Here is a 22,538-nt window from a genome sequence, read left to right on the forward strand (position 1 = left end):
CCAGAACCCTCCCCAAAACCTGCCTGGAAAAGTTGGTTGAAAATCTTTCCAAGTACAAAATCCAGTCACTGCTCGTAATTGGTGGCTTTGAGGCAAGTACCAATATATTCTTCTTGGTTATTGATATATTTACATTTAACTCTGGTGGATTGTTTGTGAAACCCAAGAGCTCTTTTATTCTTTAGGCCTATGAAGGGGTACTGGAGTTGTATAAAGCCAGGGGGCACTACAACGAGCTGTGTATTCCCATGTGTATCATTCCTGCCACTATCAGCAACAATGTCCCTGGTACCGAATTCAGTTTGGGTGCTGACACAGCTGTCAATGCAGCTATGGAGGTGAGTTCTGTGCCATTCAATGAGTTTTTGATATGGCAGGCCTAGAAATTCATATATTTTTTCACCAGCCAGCTAGACTAGTTACCTTCCAAAGTAACTCGCCAAACAGAAAATCAACTAGCCAAAATTTGTTCATGTATGAATTTTACTTCTGTCAAAAATAACACAACAGAGAGTAGTTACCATTGTTAACGACTAATGTGCATTTATTTCAAGACCCGAGTATTTTGATACTGTTGTTAAGTACATAAATGAGAACAACACAGAGCACCATAATATCAACAAATAATAATATATTGGAAAACCTGGCAACTTGGTGTGTGAGTATTGAAAACAAATATACTTACTATCATGACTTTAGCACCCAAAATATGTCCAACATGCTTTCTGTATTTAACCATTTATGAGAGAGAAAGCATTAGGAGCTTCGTATTGACTAGGAATCAACTTGAAAAAAATTAATTATCCCATAAAAATCGTATCGCAGCCAAGGCCTACCCTGCTCCCACGTTTGCTTATAAGTCCTTTGTTGTTTCTCCTTCTCGTACGCTTTATCGGCGGCCTTTTTCTCCTCTTCAGACCGAGGTCGCTTTGTCCCCGTTTCTGGCGGTTTCCGTACACCTTTCAGAAAATTCCACATCGCAACGTAGCTTTGGCAGATGTAGATGTAAACAACAAAAACGTGTTTAAATGGGCGATAATGTGGCCACATCTATTGAATTTGAAACGTGATTACCGCAATATTCAACGAGATGCGTTATATGCATGCACGCTAGTGAAAAAACCGACAGCCTGACTCGTACACGATAGGATTCGGAATTCTTCAGTATTTTCCGTCCTGCCGATAAACACATCGATTAACACAGACACGGCACACGCTTAATATGTGGTGGCTTTAGTTGATGGTGTGTCTGAATCTTCACTTCATATATATATTTTTTATTTTCAACTAGCCAGCCGGGCTGGCTAGCGACAGGAATTACCCGCCAAATGACAAATTAAGTCGCCTCAGGCGACCAGACCACCGCAAATTTCGAGCCATGCATGGCTTAGGTGGTTTAGAACCTGAGACATATATGTATACAGTCACAAAGCTGTAGATCATACAATGCAGTACAGGTAGTCGTCGACTTACGACTGTGTTTGGTTATGACTGACCGGTTGTAAACCGATCTGGTCATAAGTCGGCCTATGTTAAATGAACGTAAGTATATTGTGATGTGTAATGATATTGTCATCATCTTAAAGTCTTATTTTATCAACATTTTCTTATTTCATTACCTTGGCTTATTATTTGGTTTAAGTCAAACACTGCATACTCGGGTGAAAGTAACTTTTATTTCTTGCCGGTATTATTATTTTGAGCCATAGTGCGCGCGCGCGCGCGCCGAAAAATACACCTAATTATTTATTATTGTCTACTTATCAAGCATTCACTAGGACTTCTTATCACTCAGTAGTACTAGTATAGAACTTTTTTATCACTCTTTCATCCACCTGTATCAGTTTTTGATGATAAATAAATTGCAAACACATCATTTCAACAACACAATCGTTTTAATAACATTTTTCATTCAAAAAACATTTTTAACATTCACTGAACAGTTGAAAACTAACTTTTCATTTTGAACACAGAACAGTGTAACAGAACAGAAAAGTGAAAGTTACTTTGATTACCAGCTGCGCACATTATAGCACAAGATCTGGTTAAGCCGTATGCGCGCTGTAGCTCGCTCGTTGTTTGTCCAGCGAAACACTGCACACATAATAGAAGAGGCTGGATGCAGTGTTGCCAGATTGGGCGGTTTTAAGTGCAATTTGGTAGGTTTTGAACATATTTTGGGCTGGAAACCGTCAGCAGTATCTGGCAACACTGGCTGGATGCTGGGCGCTGCCGGGAGCTGGGGCGGAAACTGTTGTAAGCTCAGCTAGCTCAGCTGGGAAACACTTGCCAGTCATAACCAGACGGTCGTAAAGTCGATCAGTCGTAAGTCGCATAGGTCGTAAGTCGACGACTACCTGTAATATACACCAATCAGCAAAACAGTAAAACCACTGACAGGTGAAGTGAATTACATTGATTATCTCATTACAATGGCACCTGACAAGGGGGTGGGATATATTAGGCAGCAAGAGAACAGTCAGTTCTTGAAGCTGAAGTGTTGGAAACAGGAAAAATGGGCAAGCATAAGGATCTGAGTGACTTTGACAAGGGCCAAATTGTGATGGCGAGATGACTGGGTCTGAGCATCTCCAAAATGGTACATCTTGGAGAGTGTTCCTGGTATGCAGTGGTTAGTACCTACCAAAAGTGGTCCAAGGATCCGAAGGACAATCGGTGAACCAGTGGCAGGGTCATGAGTGTTGAAGGCTCGTTGATTCACATGGGACACAAAAGCTAGCCCATATGGTCCAATCCCACAGAAGAGCTACTGGAGCACGAACTGCGGGAAAAGTTAATGTTGACACCTTTCTGTTTTAGCCAGCATTTTAGAAAAAGAAGAAGAAGAAACCTTTATTTGTCACATGCACACTTCAAGCACAGTGAAATTCATCCTCTGCATTTAACCCATCTGAAGCAGTGAACACACACGCGCACACACCCAGAGCAGTGGGCAGCCACACTACAGCGCCTGGGGAGCAGTCAGGGGTTCGGTACCTCGCTCAAGGGCACTTCAGCCCAAGGCCGCCCCACGTTAGCCTAACTGCATGTCTTTGGACTGTGGGGGAAACCGGAGCACCCGGAGGAAACCCACACAAACACAGGGAGAACATGCAAACTCCACATAGAAAGGCCCTCGCCGGCCGCTGGGCTCGAACCCCGAACCTTTTGGTGCCGTTTTGGAGATGCTCCAAAGTGGTTAGGTCCTAACCTACTATTAGTGGAATGGTTAGGTACTAACCACTGCATACCAAGAACACCCTACAAGATGTGCCTATTTGGAGATGTTCAGACCCAGTCATCTAGCCATCACAATTTGGCCCTTGTTAAAGTCACTTAGATCCTTGCGCTTGCCCATTTTTCCTGCTTCCGACACATCAACTTCTTCAGGAGACTGTTCTCTTGCTGCCTAATACTGTATATCCCACCCCTTCACAGGTGCCACTGTAATGAGATAATCAATGTTATTCACTTCACCAGTCAGTGCTCATCATGTTACAGCTGATCGGTGTATATAACACTATTAAATGGATCATTAACCAATTATCTACATAACAAAATATACTGTATGTTTGCTGTTTGTTCACCAGAGCTGTGATAAGATCAAACAGTCAGCTACAGGAACAAAGAGGAGGGTATTTGTGGTGGAAACCATGGGAGGGTATTGTGGATACCTGGCAACCACCACTGGTATTGCTGTGGGAGCCGATGCTGCATATATATTTGAGGAGCCTTTCAATATCCACGATCTGAAGGTGAGATTTTAATGATACTTAAAAATTAACTCGAGCTGTCTATTTTCCTGCTGTAATCAGCGGTGGGTAAAGCACAGAAAGACGTTGTCTGACAGAATACGTGCATCAAAATAGAGAAGTACGTTTACTTGCTTTCAGGTAAGAGGAAACAATTAATGCGAAACACGTATAAATAAAGTCTTAAAGTCGCTGAAACACTCTGTAGCATACACCACAGTTTTCCAACAAGTTGCATACAAGTCGTGTTTTAATACAACCCCGATTCCAAAAAAGTTGGGACAAAGTACAAATTGTAAATAAAAACGGAATGCAATAATTTACAAATCTCAAAAACTGATATTGTATTCACAATAGAACATAGACAACATATCAAATGTCGAAAGTGAGACATTTTGAAATTTCATGCCAAATATTGGCTCATTTGAAATTTCATGACAGCAACACATCTCAAAAAAGTTGGGACAGGGGCAATAAGAGGCTGGAAAAGGTAAAGGTACAAAAAAGGAACAGCTGGAGGACCAAATTGCAACTCATTAGGTCAATTGGCAATAGGTCATTAACATGACTGGGTATAAAAAGAGCATCTTGGAGTGGCAGCGGCTCTCAGAAGTAAAGATGGGAAGAGGATCACCAATCCCCCTAATTCTGCGCCGACAAATAGTGGAGCAATATCAGAAAGGAGTTCGACAGTGTAAAATTGCAAAGAGTTTGAACATATCATCATCTACAGTGCATAATATCATCAAAAGATTCAGAGAATCTGGAAGAATCTCTGTGTGTAAGGGTCAAGGCCGGAAAACCATACTGGGTGCCCGTGATCTTCGGGCCCTTAGACGGCACTGCATCACATACAGGCATGCTTCTGTATTGGAAATCACAAAATGGGCTCAGGAATATTTCCAGAGAACATTATCTGTGAACACAATTCACCGTGCCATCCGCCGTTGCCAGCTAAAACTCTATAGTTCAAAGAAGAAGCCGTATCTAAACATGATCCAGAAGCGCAGACGTCTTCTCTGGGCCAAGGCTCATTTAAAATGGACTGTGGCAAAGTGGAAAACTGTTCTGTGGTCAGACGAATCAAAATTTGAAGTTCTTTATGGAAATCAGGGACGCCGTGTCATTCGGACTAAAGAGGAGAAGGACGACCCGAGTTGTTATCAGCGCTCAGTTCAGAAGCCTGCATCTCTGATGGTATGGGGTTGCATTAGTGCGTGTGGCATGGGCAGCTTACACATCTGGAAAGACACCATCAATGCTGAAAGGTATATCCAGGTTCTAGAGCAACATATGCTCCCATCCAGACGACGTCTCTTTCAGGGAAGACCTTGCATTTTCCAACATGACAATGCCAAACCACATACTGCATCAATTACAGCATCATGGCTGAGTAGAAGAAGGGTCCGGGTACTGAACTGACCAGCCTGCAGTCCAGATCTTTCACCCATAGAAAACATTTGGCGCATCATAAAACGGAAGATACGACAAAAAAGACCTAAGACAGTTGAGCAACTAGAATCCTACATTAGATAAGAATGGGTTAACATTCCTCTCCCTAAACTTGAGCAACTTGTCTCCTCAGTCCCCAGACGTTTACAGACTGTTGTAAAGAGAAAAGGGGATGTCTCACAGTGGTAAACATGGCCTTGTCCCAACTTTTTTGAGATGTGTTGTTGTCATAAAATTTAAAATCACCTAATTTTTCTCTTTAAATGATACATTTTCTCAGTTTAAACATTTGATATGTCATCTATGTTCTATTCTGAATAAAATATGGAATTTTGAAACTTCCACATCATTGCATTCCGTTTTTATTTACAGTTTGTACTTTGTCCCAACTTTTTTGGAATCAGGGTTGTACATTCATTAGCTTTGTAGTTTTTCACTTCCACAAGGCTCGGCATTAAGGATTGCCCGATTGCCCGGGGCAAGTCAAACATGCATTCGGGCAAGTGGGATATGTCCCCGACATGCCTGACCGGGCAAGCTGGAATGAGCATATATTACAAACTAGCACCACAAAAATTAGGCGTTTTGATCTTTTATTTCAGTTCCTAAAAGCGTCCCTCACTACGTATCTGCCATCATGTCTTGGCTGTTTTCTTCGTCTCGGTTTCATTTACTGCTTTGTAAGTTATTTTATATACCCCCTCTGTTGTATGGTATAGTACGCGTACTGTTTTTGACCCCTTGTGCATCACGTCACGCATCATGTGATAATTACAGCTGGGGTCAGACAGACACTGTCTTTCATGCAAGCAGCTTAATCTGTCTTCAATATGGTTAATTTTTTGCTGTTTTTGCTCGTTCAAACAGAGAAATAAATAAAAGGCATTACCGTCTCTCCCCACTATCAATAAAAACGTTAACAAATAGAAGCAAATGCTTCAGGAACAATGAGGAAATGAGTGGTTAAAGAGCACGAGGAGAGGAGCTCAGCCTGAAAACTCCAGAGAAATTCACGATTGTATTTAAAATGTATTTTACAAAAACAGAAAGTCGGAAGCGAGTATGGAAGAGTTTGCTTAAGAATCTCGTTTTATTTTTTTTCTGCTCACATTCAAGTTAGCTCCTTCATAAAAGTGTTTGATTTTCGTAAAGGCGAAGCCGCTTCCTTATTCGACACAGAAAACCCAGATTGGTTTCAAACAACTTGGGCATAAAAAACTCAACAAGGAGCGACATGCGCGATAAATCCTGAAAGAAAAGAACCGATTAAGAGCAGAGAGAGCTGGAGCTTTGTTTCTGTTATCAGAGGAACACAGTCCTGTGCAAAATATTTATATATTGATTTTTTTTTATTATTTTTTGTTTTTGTTATATCATCCACTTCTAGATTTAAAAAAAAAAACCGTGCTGCGTCATGACAGACCGGCTGCACTGATTCATTTACAGGTTGCCAGGTCTGTATAAAACACCCACAACCTACACACTAAACAATTTTAAACTCCAACATTGTTCTGTCTGTCAGACGCAGCATGTTTTTGTTTTTTTTTAACCTAGAGGTGGATGATATAACAAAAAAGAGATATATATAAATATTCTCAAACGCAGTACTGTTCAAAAGTGTTGGCACCCTATTGTTTTCTTCATACAAACTTTTTGTTATAGATTTCTATTTTACGATTTCTACATTATCGAGTAACGAACCTACAGTGTGAGAGAGTTCGACACAAACACACTGTACTTTACAACAGCTGCATACATGTGAAATGGAAATAAATCGACTAAGGAAGGAAAAACTATTTTGGATAAAATTGTTATTGTCCGTTACAAGTAAAAAGTAACCAGTAACCAAACTTAATAATAAACTTAATCAATAACCAAACTTTAACTCAGTGCATGATTTTCATTTTATGTTGCAATTCACAACTATTCTATGGTTTTCCTAAAAAAAAAAAAGGTAGTATTCGCAAAATAGGGGGAAGGTGATAATATTGGGGGGGCAAGTGGAAATTAACCCCCACTTGCCCCCCAGGGCAAGTGGGTTTAAAAGTTAATGTCAAGTCCTGTACCACAGTAGATACTGGGTTTTGGGGTTTTTTGTGGTTTTTTTTTTTTCTTCCCAGTTTCTTATTTATACTGGTAAACCTTGGCATTGCCCTGAATTGTTTTAGATTTTTTATTTTATTTTTTTTTAAACAAGCTACCGGTAGCAAGGAAACAAGACCTGTAGATAACTCGGACCATCTTCAGGATTGCGTTGAAACCGTTTTGAGTTCTAACAGTTCAGTTTAGCTCGACATTTTGCTTTCTGTCTTATAACTTTCTTCTTTTGATAGACGAATGTTGAGCATCTGAAAGAGAAGATGAAGAAGGACATCCAGAGGGGTCTGGTGCTGAGGTAGAATCTGTTTTGTGTAACACACACTTCGTTCAAAGACTGCCAGATCCTCTCACGCTAATTAAAGCAGAGTAATTAAGTAATCCTGAATCATTATACATGTTTGATGAATGTACAAAAGACTCTATCTTTCCAGTCTTATAATATAGAGTCATTGGAGATCATGGCACAGCCTGATCTTCATCTTATCTCTGTCAGTTAATTATATTTAACAAACACATTTAGCTTTGACTTGAAACTGTTTTTACCAAGTGTGATTTAACTTCCTTTTAAATTTTATATATATATATATATATATATATATATATACACACACACACACACTCACTGGCTACTTTAATAGGAACTTGTTCTTGATTGTAAGATTCCTGTTCTTGGCTGCAGGAGTGGAACCCAATATAGTCTTCTGCTGTTGCATGCTGAGATGCTTTTCTGATCACCACGGTTGTAAAGAGTTGCTATATCCTTCCTGGCAGCTTGAACCAATCTGTCCATTTTCCTCTGACCTCTCTTATCAACAAGGCATTTGTTTCCACTCAGAACTGTCGCTCATTCGATGTTTGTTTTTCGCACCATTCTGTGTAAACTGAGACTGGTGTGTGTGAAAACCCCAGGAGATCAACAATTTCTGAAAAACTCAGACCAGTCCATCTGGCTCAAACCAACACCCATGCTACAGTGAAAGAAAGTCACACTTTGCGATCACAATTTTTCCCATTCTGATGTTTGAAGTGAACATGAACTCAAGCTCTTGATTTGTTTCTGCATGATTTTATGCATCGTGCTGCTATCAAGGGATCGGCTGATTAGAGAACTGCATAAAACAGCAGGTGGATGGATGTTCCTAATAAAGTGGCTGGTACGTGTGTGTCTAATAAAAAAAAAAAATAGTCATATATGAAGTTTATCTTCGAGTGTTGAACTTATTTCACAAGTGAGCGCAGTGAAAAAGTGAAATATTTTTCAGTGCAAGAAAATAAAGTTCATATCTTCGTGCCACCGTGGAATATTTTTTATAGTATATAGACGCATCCACAAAAAAAATGCAAGTTTGTCAGAAGAATTTTAATTTTGAACCGGTTCGCCATTTTGACAATGTGCGTCTAGTCAGCAGGAAAACCCTGGGAGTGCCATCATTGGAGTGAAATATCAGGAATTATTCTTCCCACATTTACTGGATATGAGCAGTCACGTGCGCCGATTGGCTACCGCACTACTAGGATATCAGCTCATATACCATGAGTAGAGAAAAACAAAATGGCGGAGCGCATCAAGTCAGATATCACTTTATCAAGTATTTAAAAGAAACAGAAATGGCTAAAAGAATATAGTTTTGACGCGTGTCGACCCCCCCCCCCCCCCCCCCCCCCCCCCCCCAAAAAAAAAAAAAAACCTCCTGTTCCACACTTCAGCCCAGTCGGTGGCAGTAATGCACCTTTAAGTTGGTTTGCTAACTGCCAAAAAACCCAAAAGAAGAAGAAGAAAATGGCGGCGCGTGTTGCTGAACCAACCGAGGACGAAATAAAAACTCTACTTGAAAACAAAACCCCAAAAATACAAAATAAAAGGCAACAAAATATGGAATGAAAGTATTTGATGATAAGGACGTATTTTTTATTTTTTCCACAAGAATTATCGCATTTTTCACAAATTGCCACTGTCATTTCGCCGGTTTGTTTACATTCTAAGCAGACATGATTTTGTCGGATATTTTGTACAAAGTTTTTATTTATCGAATTTGCAAAAAATAAAAATGCTCTGTTTCTCAAAATCCAGCGAATATGGATAGAATGAACCAGTTATTCCACTCAATCTCACCGTACACGGCTTTATAGCCAACTCGGTGCTACGCGCCTCATCGGCTATCAGCTCATGTACGATTCGATTTCGTGGAATAACTGGTAAATTAGTCACTCAAATCCGTGATGTATTTCGTATGAAAAATGCAGGTTTTCAACATGACAAGATAAACTTCATATCTTCAAGCCAATGTGTGAATTAAAAAAAAATTATATCCACACATTCACAAACAAAAAGTCCCTACATTTATCAAAACAGTTCGTCGATTTCTTCATGAGTGAGGATATCGGGAAATGTTACTCAGGTCTGTGTAAATGTTTATTGTTATTATTGCTATTATGGCTTACTAGAACTTTATGCAACATCACAACATTTATTTCAGTCCAGAGCCGCGTTCATTTTTTCACAGAGATCTTGTATTGATGACTGGAGAGTCAAACCACTCAATAAACTCTTCTCGAGCACATTCCAAAAACTTTCACTGGGGTTAAGGTCAGGACTCTGTGGTGGTCAGTTCATGTGTGAAAATGATTCCTCATGCTTCCTGGACAAATGTGCATGCGCTGTGCGGACAGTCGCTCTGCGACGGGTGTGAGTTCTTGACTGTGTGAAAACGTGGAGTTGGAGGCACTGCAGGCTGTTTCACTATTATTTTGTGCAAGCCCGGAAGTTTTTGGCCCCAGAAGCTGCGAGTTTAACACGTACAGTAGGCTTTAAAGTGCATATCACGGGTAAATTCAGGAGCAAGATCAATGTAATTCTCCTATTTTATATTAAACTTTGGTCAAATATCTGTAACATTCTACATTCTCTGCAATTTTTTTTACCTTGCGCAATACCAGAAAAATTCAGTTGAAATCAAGCCATTTGAGTTGAATTGGTCCGCCTCTGAAAAAACTTGGCATTTGGATTTCCCGGCCAACATTGATTTTCGTGACGTCGCGTGCGGGACGCCTCCTTCTGAATCCTACGTCAGTGCTGGTTTGTTTGAGAAAACGACCTGGTGGTTTTCTGCAAATTTCTTCAACGTTATCACGCAATTATTAAAATGGTTAACAGATGTATCGTAGGAGGGTGTAGCAACACCAATCTTGATGGGATTAGTACTCATCGTTTTCCAAAAGACCGGACAACGAGAGAGAAATGGGAGCGCTTGGTCTACACAGGCTGTGCACTGAAACCGTGCAAAGCTCGCGCAGCCTGCTGGCGCTTCCGCAGGTGACGTCACGAATCTGGCTCCAGACTCCCTTGGGATTTTTCCAGACGCGTTTTGTTATTTTATTTTTTTCTGCTGTAGACTAATGGCCTTGTGCAAAATTACCCTTCTGGATGAGTGTGTAAAGGGACCTACAGTGGGGCAAAAAAGTATTTAGTCAGCCACCAATTGTGCAAGTTCTCCCACTTAAAAAGATGAGAGAGGCCTGTAATTTTCATCATAGGTACGCTTCAACTATGACAGACAGAATGGGGGGAAAGAATCCAGGAAATCACATTGTAGGATTTTTAATGAATTAATTGGTAAATTCCTCGGTAAAATAAGTATTTGGTCACCTACAAACAAGCAAGAGTTCTGGCTCTCACAGACCTGTAACAACTTCTTTAAGAGGCTCCTCTGTCCTCCACTCGTTACCTGTATTAATGGCACCTGTTTGAACTCGTTATCAGTATAAAAGACACCTGTCCACAACCTCAAACAGTCACACTCCAAACTCCACTATGGCCAAGACCAAAGAGCTGTCAAAGGACACCAGAAACAAAATTGTAGACCTGCACCAGGCTGGGAAGACTGAATCTGCAATAGGTAAGCAGCTTGGTGTGAAGAAATCAACTGTGGGAGCAATTATTAGAAAATGGAAGACATACAAGACCACTGATAATCTCCCTCGATCTGGGGCTCCACGCAAGCTCTCACCCCGTGGGGTCAAAATGATCACAAGAACGGTGAGCAAAAATCCCAGAACCACACGGGGGGACCTAGTGAATGACCTGCAGAGAGCTGGGACCAAAGTAACAAAGGCTACCATCAGTAACACACTACGCCGCCAGGGACTCAAATCCTGCAGTGCCAGACGTGTCCCCCTGCTTAAGCCAGTACATGTCCAGGCCCGTCTGAAGTTTGCTAGAGAGCATTTGGATGATCCAGAAGAGGACTGGGAGAATGTCATATGGTCAGATGAAACCAAAATAGAACTTTTTGGTAAAAACTCAACTTGTGTTTGGAGGAGAAAGAATGCTGAGTTGCATCCAAAGAACACCATACCTACTGTGAAGCATGGGGGTGGAAACATCATGCTTTGGGGCTGTTTTTCTGCAAAGGGACCAGGACAGCTGATCCGTGTAAAGGAAAGAATGAATGGGGCCATGTATCGTGAGATTTTGAGTGAAAACCTCCTTCCATCAGCAAGGGCATTGAAGATGAAACGTGGCTGGGTCTTTCAGCATGACAATGATCCCAAACACACCGCCCGGGCAATGAAGGAGTGGCTTCGTAAGAAGCATTTCAAGGTCCTGGAGTGGCCTAGCCAGTCTCCAGATCTCAATCCCATAGAAAATCTTTGGAGGGAGTTGAAAGTCTGTGTTGCCCAGCGACAGCCCCAAAACATCACTGCTCTAGAGGAGATCTGCATGGAGGAATGGGCCAAAATACCAGCAACAGTGTGTGAAAACCTGGTGAAGGCTTACAGAAAACATTTGACCTCTGTCATTGCCAACAAAGGGTATATAACAAAGTATTGAGATGAACTTTTGTTATTGACCAAATACTTATTTTCCACTGTAATTTGCAAATAAATTATTTAAAAATCAGACAATGTGATTTTCTGGATTTTTTTTTCTCATTCTGTCTGTCATAGTTGAAGTGTACCTATGATGAAAATTACAGGCCTCTCTCATCTTTTTAAGTGGGAGAACTTGCACAATTGGTGACTGACTAAATACTTTTTTGCCCCACTGTACTTTCATATAAAAAAACCCGAAATTGGTCCAGAATATGCCCTTTAAGACTTTTATTAAGTATGAGTCATTACTCCTACATGATTTTGTGAATATGACTCTGATCCGTAATGACTGTTTGCACAGGAATGAGAAATGCCATCCCCAGTACAGCACTGACTTCATCTATAACCTGTACACTGCTGAAGGAAAAGGAGTGTTTGACTGCAGGGTCAACGTGCTCGGACATCTCCAGCAGGTCAGCACTCACTGAGCAATACAAGACCATGAAACAATGTCATTTTTAATTACGTCTGTGTTTCAACTGGTGCATCAGGTTTAACATCAAGATGCAATCAATTTTTGAAGATTTTAAATGTTAAGTTTCTATAATAATTTGATACTTCAGGAATCTCATGTTGAATATTTTGTCAAGCTGTGTATTAACAGTACATCACATGAGTACCACTGAACATCGCAGTGCAAACACTGCAAATATATAGTGCCCTCGACAATTAGGAAAAAAAAATCAACCTTTTGGTGAAGTCGCTTCATCTCATACTGAAGAAATGAGAAAAATCCAACCTTTAATTGAAACAAATTTATTCAAAGAAAAACAAATCCCTCATCAGGAAATAATTATTTTCAACAAAAACACGTGCCACTATTGTTGGCACCCCTTCGTTTAATGCCCTGTACAGCCTCCCTTTGCCAGTAAAACAGCACTGAGTCTCTCCTATAACATTTTATAAGGTTGGAGATACAGAGCAGGGCATCCGAGACCATTCCTCTTTACACAACCTCTCCAGATTATCCAGGGTCCGAGGCCCTCTCGTCTTGTGCTCTCTCCTCTTCAGCTCAGCCCACAGGGTTTCGTTGGGGTTCAGGTCAGAGGACTGAGATGGCCAGGGCAGAAGCTTGATTCTGTGCTCAGTGAACCATTTTTGTGTTGATTTGGAAATCGGATCATTGTCCTGCTGGAAGATCCAATAACGACCCAGGTTTAGTTTCCTGACAGATGCAGCCAGATTGTGATTTTAAAATGTCCTGGTATTTCATGGAGTCCATGATGCCATGTACCCTAACAAGGTTTCCAGGGCCTTTTGGAGGAAAAACAGCCCCAAAACTTCACCATATTTTACAGTCGGGATCGGGTTCTTTTCATTACAGCCATCCTTCTTTTTACACCAAACCCACTTTGAGTGTTTACTGGAGGCCGGGAACTCCATTTTTGTTCCATCAGACCATAGAACACGGTTCCAGCCAACGTTGTCATAGTGTTTCACAAACTTCAAGTGCTTTCGTTTGTGGTTAATGGACAGAAAAGGCTGTTTTTCTGGCACCTTCTGAATAATCTGTTGGCATTGAGGTGGAGTCTGATGGTGGGTTTGGAGACTCAGAAACCCCAAGATTTTACTTTTTCTTGTAATTCACCAACAGTTATCCTTGGGGATTTTTTTTTTTTGCCTCTCTTATGGCCCTTTTCCACTACCCTTTTTCAGCTCACTTCAGCCCGACACGGCTCACGTTTCGACTACCTTAGAGCAGCACGACTCAGCTCGCTTCAGCCCTGCTTAGCACCCAAAACTCGCACGGTTTTGGAGTAGGGCTGAAGCGAGCCAAACCGAGCCGAGTGGGGCTAGGGGCGTGAGCAGACACTCCCTGTGCACTGATTGGTGAGGAGGAGTGTCCTCACATGTCCCCACACGCCCCGCGAGCACGCTGGGATCTGTAAACACCGTAAACCCGGAAGAAGAATAATTACGAATTACGAGAATTTCTGAAGCCTTATGTGCCTCGCCTCATCTATACACTCTTGCCAGTATCTGTTGGCGTTGTCGGTGACAACAAGCCACAGCACCAAGACCAGCAACACTAACGACTCCATGTCCTCCATGTTTATTGTTTACTATCCGGGTCGTGAGACTACCGCTTAAAAGGTCACTGATGTCACTGTTTGCGCCGCCTAACGACATCACGTGACGTCCACCCACTTTCGCTAACTCCACCCAATGTGTCCACCCACTTCCAGCCAGCACGGTTCAGTGCGGTTGTAGTCGAAATGCAACTCCAACAGCCCCGCTCAGCTCGACTCAGCCCAACTCAGCCGCGTTGGTAGTGGAAAAGCGGCATTACTGTACATGGAGGCAAAATAAACCTGTTTCCAGTTTATTGAACCAGTTTATCACAGTTCCAGTTGGTGTCCACGTTTTTATAATTGCCCCAACAGTAGAAATTAACATTATGAGGCGAGTACCTTTTTTTTTTTTTTTTTGTAAATAACCTTTCCCTGACTTATGAAGGTCAACACACTTCTCCCTCGTTAGGTTTGTTTGTTCTCGTATCTTCCCCATGTTGATGTTGAGGGGATTTGTCCTCTGTGTCACCTCATATTTGTTCCTCAGTTAATCAGGAAGTCATGGATTACAGCTTGAAAGTTCCTACACACTCCAATCAACTCAAACATGTACAATTTAAATGGGAAACATGCTTCAGTACATTGTGCTCACTATAATTTCCAGGGCTGCAAATAAGTTTTTGTCGAAAATTATTATTTCTGATGAAGGATTTGTTTTTCTCTGAATGAATTAATTTCAATTAAAGGTTGGATTTTTCTCATTTTTATCCCCGGCTGGCTGAAAGACCCAAGGGGGGGATTATGTCATGGTGATTTCCATCCGTCCATACATCTGTCTGCCCGTCCCGGGAAGAGTGGTCACCTTCTGAAATCAACTCCTCTCACAATTTTTGGAGGAATTTCACAAAACTTGGCAGGATTCTTTGTTCTATGTTGGTAATATGCATATTGTAATTTCGTTAAATTCACTCACATTTTACCAGAGTTACAGCCCTTGATTAACAAAATTATACTTTAACAATTTCATGAGTGTGTTTTCCTTCTGAAATCAACTCCTCTCACAATTTGTGGACGAATTTCACCAAACTTGGTAGAAGGCAATGTTGTATGTCGGTAGTACGCAGAGTATTTTGTTCAATTCGGTCACATTTTGCCAGAGTAATGGCCCTTGATTTACAACCTTGTACTTTGACAATTTCATGAAGGTGTGCTCGCCTTCTGACATCAACTCCTCTCACAATTTTTTGGACGAATTTCTCGAAGCTTGGTAAAAGGCCTTGTTATATGACGGTAATACGCATATTATGACTTAATTTAGTTTGTGAAAGTTTTCCCAGAGTTTTGACCCTTGATTAAATAACTTGTACTTTGACAATTTCATGAGGGTGTACGTTCTTCTGAAATCAACTCCTCTCACAATCTGTGGAGGAATTTCACCAAACTTGGCAGAAGGCTTTGTTATATGACAGTTATACACATGTTGAAATTTCATTTAATTTGGGCAAATTTTCCCAGAGTTATGCCCTTGATTATTAACAAACTTGTACTTTTGGCAATTTCATCAAGGCTTGCTTGCGTTCTGAAATCAACTTCCCTCACAATTTTTATCCCCTGCTGGCTGAAAGGCCCGAAGGGGGATTATGTCCTGGTGATGTCCGTCTGTCCATCCCGGGAAGGGTACTCACCTTCTGAAATCAACACCTCTCAGAATTTTTGGAGGAATTTCATGAAACTTGGCAGGATTCTTTGTTATATGTCGGTAATAAACACATTGCAATTTTATTCAATTCAGTCGCATTTTACCAGAGTTATGGCCTAGTTGACAGCGGGGGATATTGTGCTCTCAGAGCACTCTTGTTTCAATGAGATATAAAGCTTCTTCCCGAAAAGATTGATTTTTTTAAAACCCTTTTTACTAATTTTTACAAGGGATGCCAATAACTGTAGAGGGCAGTGTACCTCCTGCACTAAGCTATAACCATGGTCTTTATTTTTGCATTCATTGTTTTTTTTTTCTTTTTTTAAAGGGAGGTGCACCTTCACCTTTTGATAGGAACTTCGGTACAAAGTTGGGTGTGAGAGCCACGCAGTGGCTTACTGAGAAGATGGCTACCACCTACAGACAAGGTAAGCTCTTTTAGATAGATATACTTTAGACCGTATTTTATATACATCATATTTCCACAGTTGATACTAAATAATGTTTCTCAATCAGGCTCTGTGTTTGCTAACTCTCCGGACACAGCGTGTGTGTTGGGTCTGAATGGGAAAGTGCTCACTTTCAGCCCTGTGGCTGAGCTGAAGGAGCGCACTGACTTTGAGTGAGTGTTCAAACTGATTTTTATCACTGTTGAGTTTACATTCGTGTATGTACTACGATCCTTATGTTGTTATTATTGTTTTGAGAGTTTTGTTTGTCCTGTCCTGCCATTTCCAGGCACAGAATGCCCAAAGAACAATGGTGGCTGCATCTGCGACTGCTGCTCAAGATGCTGGCCAAATACCAGACCAACTTTGATCAGTATGTCACAGGAGAGATTAGACACGTGACCCTTCGTTCTCTTAGTCAAGACTCTGGGTTTTAGACAGTCACATACATTAGTGATGTACACCAGCGCATCTATTTACACCAGCTACACTTTCTACCAAGGAAGACCAGAACCGCAGTCTGTGGCTAAACTGGATTACTTGGTTATTAATCTGCTGATTCATGTTTGGTGCTCCATTTGAAACAAGGAACAACACTCCTGTCAATGCAGCATCTAAACTAGCACTTTGCCAAAAATTATTTTCAAATTTAAAGCCTATAAAAGTAGCCAGGGCCAATAATACTGTTGATTCTTCTTATTCTTCTTTCGGCTGTTCCTGTTAGGGGTCGCCACAGTGGCTGTTCCTGTTAGGGGTCCCTCCATCTCCTCCTGTCCTCCATATCTTTTTCTGTAGCACCAACGGTCCTCATGTCCTCCTTCACCACATCCATAAATCTCATCTTTGCTCTTCCTCTTTTCCTTCTACCTGGCAACTCCATCTCCAGCATTCTTTTCCCAATATACCCTGGATCTCTCCTCTGTACGTGTCCAAACCATCTCAATTTCATCTCTCTCACTTTGTCTCCAACAGGTCCTGTCCCTCTAATATTCTCATTTCTAATCCTGTCCAACTTTGTCACTCCCAATGAAAACCTCAGCATCTTCAACTCTGTTACCTCCAGTTCAGCCTCCTGTCTTTTTGTCGGTGCCACTGTCTCCAAACCATACAACGTAACTGGTCTTACACACTCTTAGAGTCTTATACACTCTTGCTGGCAACCTTCTGTCACAAGTCACTCCTGACACACTCCTCCATCCATTCCAACATGCTTGCACTTTCCTTCACTTCTCCTCCACACTCAACATTACTTTGTACAGTTGACCCCAGATATTTGAACTCCTTTGCTTTGACCACCTCTGTTCCTTGTAGCTGTCCTATTCCACTGTCCTCACCCTCAGTCACACACATGCACTCCATCTTGCCAATAGTGCTACTGATAGCTTATAAACTGTCAAGGGCTGTATTCACAAAAATCTCACCAATGCACCGAGTGTTCATTTAAATGGCACTAATAGTTCCAAGCTAATCACACTGGTGTGTGTGTGTGTATATATATATATATATATATATATATATATATATATATATATATATATATGATACCAACAGTTTTATTTAAAGCTAGACTGCCATTCAGATTTTTCACGTTTAGGTCATAAAAAGAATTTTCCCCGACACCCAATTATTATTATTATTTTTTTCCTAAAAGAACAACTAAAAACTTTAGAGCCATGTGGCCCTAAATTCTCCGCTATTTTTTCCTGCTTCACCATGACCCGATTCAAGATACTACATCATGCATCACATGGTGAGCTTTCCCTGTTCGCGCAAGGCATTGTGGGATACAAATTTGAAACAGAAGAGAAAAATGGAAGACGTGAGTGTGCGAATGAAACGTGAAAGGCCAACTACAGTAACGGAAAGAAAGCGAGAAGAAAAGACGTTATGTTATATACGAAGGAAAGGAAACGCAGGACCAAACTAATAAATATCGGCGGTCAGCGAGCACCTCGGTGTGATCAGCTGTTTGTTTAGCGACAGAATGATGGAACTGTCAGGTCAGTGCACGCTCAAAGGTAAACCTGTAGATGGCAGTAATGCAACACTGTGGATGCCAGCTGCCGTAAAACCCAAAAGAAGAAGAAGAAGAAGAAGGTAAACCTGCGCATGCGCACACACGGACTTCGTCTGTCTGCTTGACTGCACGAAGTGAGGTGATTTCATGCATGTTATTTGCTTGGGAATCCTCTCGAATTAAATAACTTCCCAGCCACAGAATGGCCTGATGTTTTTTTTTTTTTTTTAAAGATATTACAAAAATAAACCTATTACAATGACCAAATTTCAGAGGGAACTAAACTTCACCGATTTTATGAAATCGAAAGGCCGTCTACTTTTAATAATTAATGTTTCATACATGAAAACAAAACTCTAAAGGATACCTTGTCAGATATTTGCTCAGCTGAAAGGTTCGTCCATAAGAGCGATCCACTGCAAAATAACGAGATGATCGATAGCACTTACTTTGTGAAATGAACATAAAATTGTTTAAAGTGCGTATCACGGGTAAATTCAGGAGCAAGATCAATGTAATTCTCCTATTTTATATTCAACTTTGGTTAAATTTCTGTCACATTTTGCATTTTGTGCAATTTTTTTTACCTTGCGCAATACCAGAAAAATTCAGTTGAAATCAAGCCATTTGAGGCGAATTGGTCCACCTCTGAAAAACTTGGCATTTGGATTTCCCGGCAAACATTGATTTTCGTGACGTCGCGTGCGGGACGCCTCCTTCTGAACCCTACGCCAGCGCTGGTTTGTTTATGAGAAAACGACCTGGTGGTTTTCTGCAAATTTCTTCAACGTTATCGCGTAATTATTAAAATGGTTAACAGATGTATCGTAGGAGGGTGTAGCAACACCAATCTTGATGGGATTAGTACTCATCGTTTCCCAAAAGACCGGACAATGAGAGAGAAATGAGAGCGCTTTGTGCGAGGCACCCGGAAAAATCGGCTACATGCTACAGACTACAGCATTATTTGCGGTGCTCACTTCACAAGGCCCGACGACTTTGAGAACTATTTGCAGTGGGAAATGGGCTTCGCGAGGCAACTTGATCTGAAAAAAGACGCAGTTCCATCTATCAGAATGCCCAAAGCAACACCGTCTCCATCTGTGTCAGCGTCACCAAAGGAGCCAGCCGTGTTCGTCTCCCCTGACAGAAAGCGAAGTGCCGCATCCACTGAGGCCCTCGAAGCCGAGGACCAAGCAGAGACGAGAAAAAGACCAAGAAAATTGACAATTCACAAGTTGACTGTTGCCAGGGTAAGAAATAAGAGAGACTATACTCTAAATTAGGTGTTGCTGTGTTTGTGTGGTACACGGGTAATGTTATTTATTGACACACACAAAAGTAAACACGAAAGCGCTGGGCGATAGTACACTTACTTCACATGTATCAAGAGATATGCGTGTCAGGGCTTGAGATCTTGGGACCGGTCAAACACATTAAATGTATAAACAACCCTGCTTAGCCGATTCCATGTGTGTAGCTTATGAAATCTTTCTCCTACAGTAGCCAGTACTCTTCTCAATGAAGAAATATATAAATACATAATAGTAATTAGAAAAAATATGTAACAGTAGATAGATGAGCATTGATACATGAATCCATGGGTTTAGAAGCTGCAAAATCGCTCGCTGCTAAACTTGGTCTACACAGGCTGTGCACTGAAACCGTGCAAGCTCTCGCAGCCTGCTCACGCTTCCGCAGGTGACGTCACGAATCTGGCTCCAGACTCCCTTGGGATTTTTCCAGACGCGTTTTGTTATTTTATTTTTTTCTGCTGTAGACAGATGGCCTTGTGCAAAATTACCCTTCTGGATGAGTGTGTAAAGGGACATACTTTCATATAAAAAAAAAAACCTAAATTGGTCCAGGATATGCACTTTAAACAGTTTTCTTAATTAGCACCTTATTCATGAGAGTAAAAACTGCTTTGTGGTTGGTCGGCACGTGAAAGGAAACCGCATGAATTTTTGGGAAATGTGTGAATTCGTTTGATGGTTTGGACATTTCTTGGTCATTTTTGACTTGGTATATATTTTTACTATGGCTAATTTGAGATCTGTTCATGATCCGGATCTTCGGTTCATGAAGTTCCCTGGACACAGTGTCTCAGGTTTAGGAGCTGCTTTTACTGCTCAAAGCTTTAACCCTTTGATGCAAAACATATGCACACCCCTTCTAATGCACAACATGGGTCAAAAATGACTCGCATTCATTTCCCAGGTTATTTCATGCTGACTGAGTTTTTCTTTGCTCTGTCTTTTGAAATCAATTTATTTTATGATTGAATATTCCAAGTATTCTTTAAATATCTTGTTTTTAATTACCACAAATCGTTAATTAAATTTTTTCTTTCCTACTTTATGAACAAAATTACTTTTTCTATTACTACACATGGGTCATCCAAGTGTGATTTAAAATTAAATGTCTTAATACTATAATAATAATTTGTTTCAAGTAATTACTTTAGCAGTGAATGGGGCCAGTTATTTATTGATTAACTATGTAGTTAGCTAAGCCAACTACAATAAAATTAGCTAACTAAAGTAGAATATGTCAACAGCTCGGTAGCTAATAGTAATTACTTCTAACTTTCTGACAAGTAATCTACTCACTCTCAAGGAAACCTAAACATAATCAATTTTTTTCTAAGGTAATGTTAGAACAATTGAAAAACATTACTTGTATGTATGAGATGGGCAAAGGGCGCTGTGCTGTGCTGCGAAATGTCTGACACAAGCACAATTCACAGTTCCCACCAAACGCTGTAGTAAATGCATGCGGGTCGGTTCTGACCCATGTGTGTAAACTTGATGTAGAATTACAAAAGCTGTGCTTGTTCATGACTTAAGAAAGGAAAAATAAAAATGATGATTTGTGCAAAGGCGGCACGGTGGTGTAGTGGTTAGCGCTGTCGCCTCACAGCAAGAAGGTCCTGGGTTCAAGCCCCGGGGCCGGCGAGGGCCTTTCTGTGTGGAGTTTGCATGTTCTCCCCGTATCTGCGTGGGTTTCCTCCAGGTGCTCCGGTTTCCCCCACAGTCCAAAGACATGCAGGTTAGGTTAACTGGTGACTCTAAATTGACCGTAGGTGTGAATGTGAGTGTGAATGGTTGTCTGTGTCTATGTGTCAGCCCTGTGATGACCTGGCGACTTGTCCAGGGTGTACCCCGCCTTTCGCCCATAGTCAGCTGGGATAGGCTCCAGCTTGCCTGCGACCCTGTAGAAGGATGAAGCGGCTAGAGATAATGTGATGTGTGTGTGATGTGAAGTATATCATAGAAACACTCAGCCGTACATGAAATAACCTGGAAAATGAATGCAGGTCGTTTTTGACCCATGTTGTGCATTAGAAGGGTAGTGATACAAAAAGGGTTTTTATTCAAAAAGTAAGAAAGGAAAAAATAAAATAAGGATGTATGATGATCAAAAACAAGTTAATTGAGGAATACCTTGAATACTGAATGATGGAATTAATTTATTGCAAAGATATAGAAGATAAAAACTCAGCCGGGTCACTTTTGACCCATGTTTTGCATCAAAGGGTTAAAAGAACAATCAGGAACAAGTACAAAGCTAAAAACAGCTTAGTACGACTTACTTTTTACACATGTGCACACCCACAAAAAAAAAAAAAAAATCAGTTTTGAGGAACGGTAAAAATGCTAAGACTGGAGCTGTTCAAGAAGGGGAGTGTCCTCGGACTCGAGGTTGCCCGAAATCCCCACTGAGGCCAATTAAACCATGTGATTTTTCTTGTGAATACAGCCCATGCCATCCTAAACAGGACAAAATGATATGATTGTCATTATTTTCAGCTGTAAATCCTACTATAGAAACGATAACACTCTACCAGCAGCCTTTCCTGTCTTACACACTGCTTTGTTTTTACTCAAATTGCTTTACACTGGAACATTAAGCATCCGCAGTCGAATCTTCTCATGCGTGATGGTGTATTTTTATGCCTGTGTAATGTGAGGTGCACTCTTTCAAGCGTATGGATCATAAGAGCATTTATAAAGAACATGCTCACTAGTACTGTTGTTCGTTATGTCTAAGCATTTCAGTTAGGAATTTTACAAAAAAAAAAAACTAGACACACAAACTGGATTTTCACCTGTGTTTAAAAAACACGTTATCACACTCCTATGTATAAAGTAATGAACACGTACAAACTTAAATGTGAACTCT

The 22,538-nt window shown here is 40.9% G+C and overlaps 1 protein-coding gene across 1 annotated transcript in view; it reads left to right on the forward strand.

Annotated features, from left to right (window-relative positions):
* Positions 1 to 22,382, forward strand: part of pfkla (phosphofructokinase, liver a) — an 87,518-nt gene extending 65,136 nt beyond the window's left edge. The window contains exons 15-22 of the mRNA XM_060930331.1: positions 5 to 92; positions 186 to 338; positions 3,591 to 3,755; positions 7,538 to 7,599; positions 12,478 to 12,589; positions 16,216 to 16,315; positions 16,404 to 16,509; positions 16,626 to 22,382. Coding sequence (XP_060786314.1) covers positions 5 to 92; positions 186 to 338; positions 3,591 to 3,755; positions 7,538 to 7,599; positions 12,478 to 12,589; positions 16,216 to 16,315; positions 16,404 to 16,509; positions 16,626 to 16,773 — 934 coding nt within the window. The 3' untranslated portion in view covers positions 16,774 to 22,382. The remainder of the gene's footprint in view (positions 1 to 4; positions 93 to 185; positions 339 to 3,590; positions 3,756 to 7,537; positions 7,600 to 12,477; positions 12,590 to 16,215; positions 16,316 to 16,403; positions 16,510 to 16,625) is intronic.
* Positions 22,383 to 22,538: the final 156 nt, after the last annotated feature.

The sequence above is a fragment of the Neoarius graeffei genome, chromosome 9, assembly GCF_027579695.1.
Source record: "Neoarius graeffei isolate fNeoGra1 chromosome 9, fNeoGra1.pri, whole genome shotgun sequence".
NCBI classification, from domain to species: domain Eukaryota; kingdom Metazoa; phylum Chordata; class Actinopteri; order Siluriformes; family Ariidae; genus Neoarius; species Neoarius graeffei.